Source organism: Eretmochelys imbricata, chromosome 10 (genome assembly GCF_965152235.1).
Source record: "Eretmochelys imbricata isolate rEreImb1 chromosome 10, rEreImb1.hap1, whole genome shotgun sequence".
Classification (NCBI taxonomy): domain Eukaryota; kingdom Metazoa; phylum Chordata; order Testudines; family Cheloniidae; genus Eretmochelys; species Eretmochelys imbricata.
In genome coordinates this window covers 81,013,138-81,026,913 of record NC_135581.1, presented here as the reverse complement: position 1 = coordinate 81,026,913, position 13,776 = coordinate 81,013,138, and the positions used below count along the sequence as shown (strand labels likewise).

The window sequence follows — 13,776 nt, the reverse complement described above, 5'->3', positions numbered from 1 at the left end:
CCCCCCACCAAGCCCCTCCCCCCACTCGCTCCTCTCCGCCCCTTCCCCCCGTCGCTTGCCTTTACCGATGGTAAAAAGTGTGCAGGGGGGCATGGCCCCCTGGCTCTCCCTGTTCTGGCACCCTGGATGGAGAACTGAGGCACAGAGAGATTAAGTAATTTACCCAAGGTCACATAGCAAGCCTGCAGCAGATTCAGGAATTAAACCCAGATCTCCAGTCCTGTGATTTTACCACAAGTTCCATTCTGACAGCTGAGTATCCCTGGACTTGGAGGTTTTCAAAAGCCAAAATGAAATCCCAATTTAAATGTTGCAATTCTCAGAATGAGCTGAAGGAAGATTGTGGATATGATTTTGCATCTGCAGCCAAATTTCACATCTCCAGTGTTTGTGGCACGTTTTACCAATATGAATATTTTTCTCTTCTGCTAAACAAGGAACAAACTGCTAAGTTATCTTACAAAATAGAACGAATGATCTGGATGATGGGATGACACTAAGCTGGGAGGAGTGGTAGATGCGCTGGAGGGTAGGGAGAGGGTCCAGAATGACCTAGACAAATTGGAGGATTGGGCTAAAAGAAATCTGATGAGGTTCAACAAGGACAAGTGCAGAGTCCTGCACTTAGGACGGAAGAATCCCATGCACCGCTACAGGCTGGGGGACGACTGGCTAAGCAGCAGTTCTGCAGAAAAGGACCTGGGGATTACAGTGGATGAGAAGCTGGATATGAGTCAACAGTGTGCCCTTGTTGCCAAGAAGGCTAATGGCATATTGGGCTGCATTAGTAGGACCCCTGCCAGCAGATCGAGGGAAGTGATTGTTCCCCTCTGTTCCACACTGGTGAGGCCACATCTGGAGTCTTGTGTCCAGTTTTGGGCCCCCCACTACAGAAGGGATATAGACAAATTGGAGAGCGTCCAGCGGAGGGCAATGAAAATTATTAGGGGGCTGGGGCACATGACTTATGAGGAGAGGCCGAGGGAACTGGGCTTATTTAGTCTGCAGAAGAGAAAAGTGAGGGGGGATTTGACAGCAGCCTTCAACTACCTGAAGGGCGGTTCCAAAAGGGATGGAGCTCAGCTGTTCTCAGTGGTGGCAGATGACAGAACAAGGAGCAATCGTCTCAAGTTGCAGGGGGGGAGGTCTAGGTCGGATATTAGGAAACACCATTTCACTAGGAGGGTGCTGAAGCACTGGAATGGGTTACCTAGGGAGGTGGTGGAATCTCCATCCTTTGAGGTTTTTAAGGCCCGGCTTGACAAAGCCCTGGCTGGGTTGATTTAGTTGGGGATCGGTCCTGCTTTGAGCGGGGATCAGACTAGATGACCTCCTGAGGTCTCTTCCAACCCTAATCTTCTATGATTCTATGAATTAGCATATATATCAACTCCCTGTATGTTATGTTAGAGGGAAAATGGGGTGACAGCCTGAAGTGTTGGAATATAAAGAAGCAGGTCATGATAGAAGCTTTCCCAGACTCAAAACAATATATTAGTCTGAAACCTTTGCCTGTCAGAAGCTCGAAAATGATGGATGTGCTTCATTCACCTCTCTAGAATTTAAACCTTGCAATAAAGCCGTCTTGTGTGCTCGTGGCCATAAAATAAAATGGAGCAGCCCGATTCCTCATGACCTACAGGGGCTAAGAATGCATCTGCGTGGCATCAGGTAGTTCTGGTCCTGCGAAAACAAAGACAAGCTGGAAATGGAAATTTGGCCCTGGGAGCAGGAGTAGACTTCTAATATTATAATCAGCTGTGCACCGATCCCAGACAGTTTGAGGTCTTTGCCACGTTTTTTTCAGATCTGCCATTAATGACATTTTATTGTTGTTGGAACATCTCTTTGGCACTTATTGTCCCCCGTCGGTGGAAACAATGCCTCAGATGTGAGTTAACTGTATGGCACAGTGAGCCTGATAGGCCTTTAACAAAAAGGATTTTTTGTTCTCTATTCTAAATAATAGTAATAATTTTAAACACACACACACACACACACAAACCACAAAGTCAGTAGCTGTTTTCTCTGGAAAGATATGGCTCTGCTTGAGACCTGCCAACCTCTCTTGTAACATTTCATCAGTGATCTTTCTCCCACGCACTTTGTGACTGGCTGGAAAATTATGTTCTGCTGCGATAGGGTTATCAGGAAAGGACAGTGGCAGAGGGGAAGCTCGTGTCTGCGACAGCTGGATAACTTTTTATTTATTTAAGGTGGTTTTTCTCAATCTGTTTTTAATCTCCGCAGGTGGCTTTTCGCCTGGATTTCGAATTCAGCAAATCTATTTTTCTTCAAAGCATGGAGATCTATCTAACTGCCAACAGGTTAATGATCGCATTATTTCTCTGTTCCCTTTGCACATATTTATCACCTTTATTTTCTAACTAAATACAATGCTGTCTGCACAGATCTCGTCTTAGAGCGCCTGTCATCTTCTCCCTCCTGTTGCAGCTTAACTGTCGATGGTTTTCACTTCTCCCCCTTCATCCCCATGCAATGGCAGCCTGAGATTTTTAATTGGAGGGAGTTTGGAGGGCACAGATACTCTACGGCTTTGTTCATAGTTGACAAGAGCCTGCATTTCAATCTTCAGTATCTATTAGCATCATGCAGCAAAGCTGGCAACCTCTGCTCTAGAGGCACCCTGGGCATAGCATATGGAAATGAAATTACCTTTGGCTGTTAGAAAATATGTAGCGCTGTACTTGTAAGTCATGGCTCGCTCGCTCGCTCGCTCTGTATAGATGGTTTGCTTCAGCTGCCAGCAATATTCCCGGGTGTGTGGATGAATAGAAAGTGACACTTGCCAATGCTTTTCATTCAGCTACTTTCACAAACACAAACACTCCCCGTAAAAATACTTTATGCTTGTAAAGTTCTACTCACCCACTTGCCCAGCATGAGTAAATTATTTTGACAGGCAAGTAAAATCTGATTAGGGTTTTGTTGGTTTGTTTTTGTTTGTTGTTTCCCGTATCAATCATCATGGCAAAGGGCAGCGAAGGAGATTTTGTGCCTGGTCTAGTAAATGTACATGACAATTTTGCAAGGCTGCTCTGTGCTCTGAGGAGGGTTTGCGTAGCCGAAATTCACTGCCTTGACCTGCGAAAAGTTACTAAGGAAAATCTGCTCCTGTTGGCTTGTTCACCAGTAACATTTTTCTATGACTTCCGCACACATTTACTAGGCATCTTCCAGAAAAACACCAGAGGGCAAATTCTGACTCATCCGGAACTGGTTTCCAAGGATATGTTTACATTGCATTGTAAACGCGGGTCTATGGGACCCTGGCTTCTGGGCTCGGTGTTTCCAAACCCACGCACCAGTGTCTACACTGTCTTGTAAATCTGGGTTTACAATTGCTGGACCTGGGTCTCACAGCCATGCTAACACGTCCATACTGTGCTACTGGACTTTCTAACTGGATCCTGCAGCTTGAGTTGTGTCCACACTGCAAAACGACAGGGCTTGGACCTTAGTGGCAGCAGGACTCAGGGTCCTATCAGGATGCTAGGAACTGGGTCCTATGTGCTTGCTGACCTGAGTCAGACTGATTTGTGTGTGGATGGAAGTGGGGCTTGGGCTCAAACCTGAGTCAGAGCCTGGGTTGAGTGTGCAGTGTAGACATGGGTGCAAATCAGAGTCTGATCCTGTACCCACTGAAGACAATGGGCCTTTTGCTGTTGATTTCAATGAATGCAGGTTTAGAGCCAGACACTGTACAACTGAATGAGTGTGTTGCCCCCAGAGGCAACCCAGTTTCCTGAACCTCAGTCAAATAACCTAGGTCTGCATGGAACATACCTAACTTGTATCATGCCCCTACCCTCTAGGGCTCATCCTCTAACACCACATGACTTATAAACCAGCTCTCCCACCATAGATGCCTTCATACCAGTATAACTGCATCCATTCTATAGAGTTATACTGATTCAACTAAATCATTTTCTACTAATTTAGTTACATCCTTAGATACATTAGAACTATCCTTATTAGCAGTCGCTACCAGCTACTTCCTATGAGAGAAGATGCTTACCTGTTGCAAATTCTGTCTTCTACTCTAGGCAATCACACCCCAAAGCAAAATAAAACAGAATGGGAACTGTGAGGTTATATGCTGAACTGAGACTCTGAAATGCCAGCAGAAACCAGGCAGGAAGAGGCCTAGAGAAAATTTTAGGCAGAAGCTTGACAATGAAACAGAGGAAGAGAGAGAGAGAGAACATAATTTCCCTTATTCTAATAAAGTTTCTTGTTCAATGTTAGAAAAAAGCATCTGGTCCTGTGATTCTTTACCATTTTCACAAAAGAGTGATGGGGGACGAGTTTCTTTTTGGACACAGAGTGCTGCTTGTTAGAAGTTCAACAGTTATTCTTTAAGATGTTTGCGTACCACTTTCCCAGCACAGCTGCCATAGTTATACATGTGCCCGCGATCTCACTGGCCCTGACTGACTCTCATTGCTGTCCTAGGTAATTGTCAGATTTGTGGCAAACACCGTGTGATTTAATTATTCGCTCATCAGGAGGCTTTTACTATGTTGTTAACCAATTGTAGTTGATAAAATAATAATATTTGGTTAGTCATTTTGCTGTGAGAAGTATAAAATGAAACAGTGAATTCACATGACTGTGGCTCTTTGGGGTAATGTTGATTGCTAATTTGGCTCCAGAACCACTGAGGTCTGAGTATCCCTGCTCTAGAGTTTAGGCGGAGCTTAATTCTTTGCAGAGTTTGTGAATCATGCCGTGTCAACAATAAGTGCCTTTTTATATGATCCTATCCCACCTGCCCTGCCTGGTGTAAGCGCCAAGGTGAAGGGCCTCTGTCCCCTGCCAAAATAGGCACAAGTAATTGCAGAATGTTGTTAATCTCATTCCCCTGCCTTCCTAAAAATTCATTGCACAAAATCAAAGCAGTTCCCTCTATTTTTTACCAACTCTGACAGTTCGTATGTGAAGAGATGGGCCCTAAGAAGGCCTTGTCAGCAGCTAGGGGCCATCATCCCATTTGGACTCTGTGCTGTGGAGTCAGCAAATTAATCCTCACACCAGGGTGGGCTGTTTCCCCCGCTGTGTGGAGTGGCCTAAATGCTGTTTTCCTTTGCTTGGCTTCCAGTGACAGCGAAGAACAGGAAAGTACCAAAGAGGATAATGCTGCTCTCCTGAATTTTCACCTGAAATACGAAGCTGACCTCCTTTTCACCAGGTTTGTGGTCATTGTGGCGGGGGGGTTGATGAATCGGTCGCTGAGCAAATCTGGCCCAAATCCTGCAGCCCTTGTTCAACCATGATACCCACGACTCCCAGGGGTCCGTGTTTCCCTGCCTGGGGGGAGGACGCTGAGCTCATGGTTTGCCTGGAATTGTTCCATAGAGATGGAAGGGCTAAGACTCAGCTCCCTAAACTGGAGTCAAGGGTCTCCATGGGAGGGCTTCTTGCCTCTGCACTTCTGTCCACACGACCGCAGCTCCTCTGCCCCGCAAAGTGCTTCCGGGTGCTGGGTGTGGGGAGGGGTGTCCTGGGCGAGGCGCTCTGCAGGTTTGAGGGGAGAGAATCTGGCATGGGGGTGGCCAGCCCATGGTGACCACCTGTGTTAGATGGGAATGAGGGGAAACCACATGAAACACAAGGGACAAGGCCTTATTTTAAGGGCTTTTTAGGGAAAAACCATTCCCCATAGCGTATCATGTCTTTTTTCTCTGAAGTGTACATTTCTACTGCCCTCAGGTATACAATGCAATTATCAGGAGCTTCAACTGAATGTTTAAAATGGTGCTTGTGATCAGGTTTAATACATTTCAATGCATCTTCAAATAAGGGACGGGTGGTCCCCCTAGCACAAATCAATGAAATAAGGGACCGTCCCTGAAAATAAGGGCCAGGTGGTCAACCTAGGCTAGTCCCATCAACAACAACTACCAGCCTGTAGAACAGGAAGACTACAGCTACCCTTGACTGGCTTCCCTGAGCTCTAGGAAAAGAGGGGAGCATGCCACAGAGGTGTGATGGATCCGCAGGTGTGGGCACCACTCTGCATTTTTGCCCTGGGTTAGAGCAGCAGGGTTTGTGGCTGCTCTTGGAAAGGCGAGAGAAGAACACAGGTTGGTTTCGAGGAATGGCTCCTGGGTCATCCTGGCCAAGCTCTCTTGCAAGAGAGGATCCAGCTCAGCAAGTTGTCGGCGCTGCGGTGAGGGTGTCATAATGCGGCGTAACAGAACAGGCTTGGGAGGCAGGAATGGCTGACGGCTCCCAACGCCGAGAAAACGAAGGGCTGCCGCGAGTGAGGCCAGAACGTGCAGCTGGCGGCGGCCTTGGACACCCGCTCCTGTGCGCACAGCTGCCCTCTCCGGCCAGCCCAGAGGTGCGGGCATTTGTGCAGCTGCTGCACATGCAGAGAGGGACGTGCAACAACAGAGGCTGCACACTCTGCACGTGGCATCCGAGCCGCCAGTGTCCCGTCGCAAGCTTTCTCTGTGACACCATCGCACCACGCAGTGCCTTTGGGCGTCAAGGAGCCCCAGGGGGGTTGGGGTCGCCCCCTACCACGCCCTGGTGAAAAGCCTGTGGATAACGAATGGAAATGCTTGGAGGAGGGTCTCCCCACACCTGCCTTCCTATGGCCTAATCCTGCACCAGACTAGTCAATGGGTGTGTAGGCATTGCCTCAATGGGGGCTTGGTCAGGCCCTTAAAGCGGCGTGGAACCAGGGTGGATCTCTGTGAGGGAGCTGTGGGAAGCCGTGGGTGGCCATGGAGTTGACACAGAGGCACAGATACCGGAAAGGATCCCCAGCGCTCCTAGCTGAGCATTTACCCGGCGCTCATCACTGCAGCGGGTGAGCCCTGCAGGACCCAATGCCTGTACCATACAAGGTCAAACTACCTCCGATACAACGATCCAAGCTTTTGTGAGCTGCGGCCCTTGGGCTGTTACCGTGGTATCTTCCCTTTCCTCAGTCGCGTGGGGCGGGAGTTCGCCCTATCAGCAGCGCCTCTGTCGCTGCCTGCTTAGATTTGTTTGAAGGGCATTTCCTGAGCCTGTTTGGAAAAGAAGCCCCATCTGGAGTGGGCTGTCGTCCACGCTTCAGAGAAATCTGCAAAGGAGATTTTTGCTGTGGTGCTAGTCTGGACTGAATAACAATGGTACAGACGCAACTCCGTTTGGTAGCATCAAAGGGGCTACGTTCAGGGCTCCGGGCTTTGGGTTTTCTGCTTGCCAAGAGAGTGCTGTAGCGTTACTCCTGACTGGAGCGCGATGCAGCCATTACTTCATAGCTCCAGCGCTGCACAGTGTACGTCTGAATCGGGACCCTTTGCATCTTGCCGAGAGGACCAGGCTTTCCCTACTGATTCGAGTGCCACCGAAGCCAGGCAGCTGTTCCACTTGTTTCGGAGGGGAAACGCAGCTATTCCCATGTAAGCAAGCAGATGGACAGCAGTAGTTTGCCGTGGAGGAGTTAACACACTCTTACTGGGTTCTTCTTCCCAACAAGTCATTTCAATTAGGGTTTCTGGGGTATTTAGATTCCTACTTTCCACCCGTATTTTTCCTCCCAAGGTGAATCTGTGACGTCATTGTGCTACATTATCATTTAAAGATTACAGTCCAGTTTTCTTCCACTGTGAGGCGGTCTGGAATACAGATATAAATGAGGCCAAGGTGATAACTCACCGACATTCCAATGCAATTCATTCTTCCAGCCAAACCACCCAGAGCCCTGCTAAATAGATCTCATGCAATATTTCATAGCAGACTGATTAGACATATTCCATATGGCATGTGGTTTACACACAGGAAGGGAAAGCAATCTAAACAGAAGTGATTTGTATATTATTTAAAATCTGGATTGTGGGTGTTAAATGTTTTTAATTCATGTGTTGTCGAAAAAGACTAACTCACACTGTGATAAATACAGTATAAATGAGAGGACAAGATTAGTTTGCACATGAAAGGAGATGTAATGTGAATGTTCATTTCTGAACACACACGTTGATTGCATTCATAAGAACGGCCACACTGGGTCAGACCAAAGGTCCATCTAACCCAGGATCCTGTCTTCCGACAGTGGCCAATGCCAGGTGCCCCAGAGGGAATGAACGGAACAAGTAATCATCAAGTGATCCATCCCCTGTCGCCCATTCCCAGCTTCTGGCAAACAGAGACTAGGGACACCATTCCTGCCCATCCTGGCTAATAGCCATTGATGGACCTATCCTCCATGAACTTATCTAGTTCTTTTCTGAACCCTGTTATAGTCTTGGCCTTCACAGCATCCTCTGGCAAAGAGTTCCACCGGCTGACTGTGCGTTGTGTGGAGAAATACTTCCGTTTGTTTTAAGCAGTTCCTCATTGTAAAGTATGGGTGTGATGCCCAGGTCCGGCCATAGATTACAGCTATAAACGCGCTGAGGGACAACATTTGTGAACTCTTTGTGTCAACACTCAGCTACCCCGCTTCAGCCCAGGAGCACTGGGTGCAGCTCAGCAGAGGGAGGGGCAGAAAGGTGACCACCCAAGTGCTCCCTGATCTGGGCCAGTCTCCCAGCATAAATCAGAGCAGTCTTCAGGGTGTTCTAATGCTGACTTCAGGGTGTTCTAACGGCTGCAAATGCCTACAAGGAGCTGTTGTGGCAGCCAGGGGCCTAGAGAAGGCCTGGAGTGACCTCCAACCCCTGCAATAAGGGTGGTGTAGGAATTACTAGTCTGGCTTTGTGCCGTGGAATTTTTCCTATGGCAAGCCGGCTATAGGGCCGCTGTGTGCCAGCAGCCCAGTGTAGACAGCCATGGCAGAGCTCCCCAAAGGTGAACACCTTCTCTGTTTGACTTGGGTTCCATTAAAGCCCTGGCCACGCGACCCACTTTTAAAATTCACTAGCCAGGTTTACATTCACGTGCCACAGGTTTGAAACCATGTGTAGCCCAACCGGCGGGGATGTTCACTAGAGATCATTAAAATGGGCTTCAGGAGAGAGCCGTGCGGCTCTGACAGGAAGGATGGTCTAGTGGATAGGGTGTTAGTCTAGGAGTTCTGGGTTCAAATTCAAGCTCTGCCTAAGGTTTCTGCTGTGATCTTGGCCAAGTCATTAAGGGTCTGATTTTTTAATGTATTTAGGCATCTAATTCCCACTGAAATCAATGAGAGTTTGGCACCCAAATATATTTTAAAATGTGCCTAAATAGCTTTAAAAATCAGAGCCTACTAGCCTCTTGTGAGGATAACACTGAAGATTGTGAAGCACTCAGACACTATGGTAATGGGCACCAGATAAGTACCTAAGGGTACATGTACACAGCAATAAAAAACCCGCAGCAGCACATCCCAGAGCCTGGCTAGCTGACTTAGGCGGGGGAAATGTGGGCTGCGGGGTTAAAAACAGCAGTGTAGACATTCAGGCTTGGGCTGGAGCCTGGGCTCAGAGACCCTTCCCTCATGCAGGGTTTCAAAGCCCGGGCTCCAGCCAGAGCATCTACACTGCTATTTGTAGACCCACCCGCGTGAGTCGGCAGACCTGGGCCTCGGGACTCTGTGCTGCGGGTCTCTTATTGCAGTGTCGCCCTCCCCTAAGATAAGGCGACATGGTAACCCTACTTTAAAAGCAGTTTCACTGACATAACCCCAGGGCAATTTGGATGTATTTGCTTTCCCACAATAGCCAGCGAAAAGCCACTGCCTTGCAATGGAGCATTTAATTCCCTTTACTGTGGCTCCCGTAGAAAAGCATTATTTTACGTCGTCTCAATGACAGCTTAACTATTTTCCGAAAGGGCTCAGCTTTCCACTACTGCAGACTAGACTTGAGCTTTGGTTTTCAGTTGAGAAAAAAATATGAAGGAAACATCAAACCGGAGTCCCTCGGCAATAATGCCACTGTGCTCTCTAACGCTCGGTGGATACATGTAGAAATCGAGTGTAAAAAGCAATGAGGTGACGGGCATTTCATAATGTTTTAACACACAAACCTGCGTGTTATTAAGTATGTGTGCGTGTGATTTCTTTAAGAGAAAAACCACTTACTGGACACAATAATGTTCCTAGCATGTGTTACCAACCTCTGATGTGACTTCACATCCCTGTGTCTGGACTCTTAGTCATAGGATTTAAAATAATCTCACCCCCCACCAAAAAAAAAAAAAATTTGTGCAAGAGAATGTGCAGAGGATTTTATGCAGCATGTTAAACCAATGTGTCTCCTGGGTGTGAATGCAGAGTTCAAGGAGAAAAGTGAGCTAAAGTTCAGATGACAATTTATTTACACGATTAGCAAAACGCAGCATATATAAGTACATTCCGTGGCTGCCCCCTATCCGGGCTGTAATTTCTACCAGATTTTGGAATCTTTCTGCGATTTCTTATACTCCAGCCAGTGGGGCCCAGCAAGCAAAGTCACTTTATTCCTTGTGATTTATGAGACTGTTTCTTTTCACTCCAACAAAGATGCAACTGCCAGAACCACCCCACGAGCACCGAGAACAAAAATGTTACTCTCTGATCCCACTAAAAAGGGAGGAATCTTTTCAAAGCCATTGTAAGTTACTTGTTGGCCAAAGGCTTTCTGCCTGTGCCCCAGTACGCACACACCCCAGTGAATGCAGAGCTGCACACCGGATAGCAGAGATTCCTCAGCTGTGGTCTGTGGCAAGCTGGCTGGTCACATGGCGCTGGCTCCTTCCTGGGGGTTCAGCTTCTAAATAGTTATTTGATTAGTTGATTTATATTTATACACCATTGATATCAACGTCCAGAATTCTTGCCGTATTGGGCCCTGCCTATATGTATTAGCTAGAATAATTAACCAGCTTCCTATATTAAAGAGATACAGATTCTGCCAGTGAATTTGGTGCTGATGAAACTAAAGTCTAGCACACCAAGGTGCCAAGGGAGCCTGTCCACACGGTCCTGCCCGGGCACCTCACTCTGACCCGGCCCCTGCCGGCCCTCGAGCGTTTAGCACCGATAAACGCTGGGTGCTGTGGCTCCTGGCTGATGAATGTCGGGTGCTAGAGTCCTCTTGTTTCTGATTGGTTGTTTTGCTGAGACGTGACGCACCCTCATCTGTTGTCACGACAGGAGTTCGAGTCTGGACTATTATGAAATCAAGTCAAACAGCTCCCTGGAGAGGTACGACAGCATCGGCCCTCCCTTTCATTGCACATTTAAGGTAAGGCAACATTTTCAAGTGATGGGTCAAAATACTTGCCTTGTGTAGGCCCATGGATCAATCTTCAGTTAGCCAGGGCGCTGCCTGGGTGCTGGCACCCAGCACAAGGGGGACTGGCCTGGCGCACAGCGCACCAAGATCAGGGGAGCCCTGGCTGAGCGTTGGGCCACCTCTGACAAGACTGCGTGCTCCCAGGCAGAGCAGAGACTCAGCCTCGCCATTAGTATACGGTGCCCCTTTCTGACCTGAATGGCTCCTTGCAGCTCGCCATGTCTGTCATCGCTGAAAGACGTGAGAAGCAAAGATCTGGCAGGGTAAAGCCTATAGCCTGGAGGAAGCTGTGGCTACTTCTCTCTGGAAATGAGTTCTCCCTAACCCAAGGGCCCTCCTTCACACCAGCCCTTCTGGCTCCGCGCTGCTTTTGGGGCAGATTTTCCACGTGCTGGTTTGGAAAGCCTGCTCCCCACTCGTCCCAGCATACTTCTGCTCCCCCACTCGCCAGGCTTCAGAGCCTAACCTCCGCCACAAGCCGTAACATCGGCAGGGCTGTTTGTAGTCGTGTCAGCCCAGGGTGGGCAGCTTGCTGCCATGGGCTGTGTAGACACCTTCTGTGCTACGGTGACCGTCTGCAATGTGGGAAGAACAGCACTTCCCTACCTCTCGGGGGTGCTACAAGGACAGTCAATTAATGGTGACCAGACATCATGGTAACAGGGGCCAGATAAGGTCCTAAAAGAGAGAGATGATTGATTTTACTACCAACATACCCTCAGTAAACAACCGGTTGCCTCACCTGATAAAAAACGTAGTGTTCCAATTTAGGTCCATCTCACAACAAAAACCCACCAGTTATCCCTGAGCAAAGAGCTTACAACTGACAACTTGCTCTTTCTCACCTGGTACAAAAAGGTAATGCTCCTCGAATGCTGATTCCCTGCGTTAAAACAGTCTCTTTTCCATGTTACAGCTGCACAATCTGGGGTTCTTTCCTGTCGACGGTGTGACTATCAAAATCACGATCCCAGTAGCCACAAGAGGAGGGAATCGCCTTCTGCTGCTGACCGACTTCATTGTGGATCAGGTAGCAGTTTTGATTACTTCCACTTTTGGAATGGTTCCAGGAGCTGCCCTTTGAAATATTTCCTTTATCAAGTCTCTTACCCGCGCTACTCTGAGCTTCCCAAATGCTTAACCATTTCCACTCAGTCCATGGAGATTCACAGTAGGCAGCGAGATGAGGCTATAGACCTCCGTCCCATATATAGCCAGGGGACATACTTTCATGTGCTCTAGAAAGTTGGTTGCTGTTATATTCATATCCTGGTAGTGGGTAATTATTTTCCTTCTGTCAGTTCACCTTGAGTGTTAATAATCATCTTCTCACTTATCTGAACCCAATTATTTAACTCTTTGGCTCTTCCGTACACTCATGGACTTCTTCCTTCCACATTCCTTTGGCTGGGAAAGTGGAAAGTGGTAGCAAGCCACCGGTTTAAACCGCGCCTTGCAAGGACTAAACCTCCCACTAGCATTTAATGACTTCTTGCTGGTCTTGAAATGATTATGTTTTGACTGGGACATCTGCTGGAACCTGAATGACCACAAAATGGTGAGAGAGTTCAGGGGCAGATCACTGGGCACCTTGTGTATAATTTTCCCTCTGCAATGGAGGATATTTCGCGCGCTCTCTACGAAAAGGTAGCCTTGGCTGAGAAACAGTGTGTCAGTGGATATTTTAGCTTCAATACCTGTTTTTGTAGTCACAGCCCTGGCACGCTTGCCCTGAAACACACACCAGCACACGTGGACAGACGTGGATGTCCCAGTCGGCGGGAGGTATTACTGATATAGAACATATACTCTTGGGAGGACACAAATTCATCTTCCACTTTGGGACTATACCTCCCACCGCCACCCCAGGATGAATTTTTGTTAGTAGAAAAGAAAAAATATTCCATGATCCTCGACAAACCTGTGAAATTGAATTCAAAGCCACTTGTGGGTCAAGCTCTCCCAAAGGGCTTACTCATAGCTGGCTCATTTCAGTGAGACTGTCTCCAGCAAGGAAACAGCTCCTGGAAATAACTCTGTGAACTAGACAGGGTTGAGGAGAGCTGTTAACCTTTTAATTAACCTTTTAATTAAAAATATATTAAACGTGTTAATTAAAAATGAATTGCTAGTAGTGAAAGCCACATGCTGTCCATTATAGCTTGGGTTTCAGATGCTCCTTCTTAACTGCTGATTTCAGGGCTAAACTTTCCATGCCTGAAGATCTGTGACATTTGGATACCTAATGAGCAAAGAGACTTGTTCTGTGGCCACAACTGACCATGTTGTTTTCAGACAGTAGCTGTCATTAGAGAATAAGTTTGTGTCCATGTTCAGATGTGAATGGATAACAGTAAAACTCTGGACTCATTGAGAGAGAGCATTTCCATGCTTTATTGCTCTCGACACGTTAGATTAGAGGAGAAGGTTTAGATAGAGAACCCAGCCTTCTGTGACACTTGTCACAGACCCATCCATGGACTCTGTATAGTGGAAGAGCAAAAATAAAACTGCCCTGAATATGGAAAGCCGTGGGGTGTGTTTGTTTAGTTCCTTTGGG

At 47.6% G+C, this 13,776-nt stretch overlaps 1 protein-coding gene across 1 annotated transcript in view; it reads left to right on the top strand.

The window, feature by feature from the left end:
• ITGA11 (integrin subunit alpha 11) overlaps nucleotides 1-13,776 on the top strand; it is a 127,800-nt gene that overhangs the window by 103,280 nt on the left and 10,744 nt on the right. Inside the window, exons 22-25 of the mRNA XM_077829342.1 lie at nucleotides 2,251-2,327; nucleotides 5,123-5,212; nucleotides 11,075-11,165; nucleotides 12,133-12,246. Coding sequence (XP_077685468.1) covers nucleotides 2,251-2,327; nucleotides 5,123-5,212; nucleotides 11,075-11,165; nucleotides 12,133-12,246 — 372 coding nt within the window. The remainder of the gene's footprint in view (nucleotides 1-2,250; nucleotides 2,328-5,122; nucleotides 5,213-11,074; nucleotides 11,166-12,132; nucleotides 12,247-13,776) is intronic.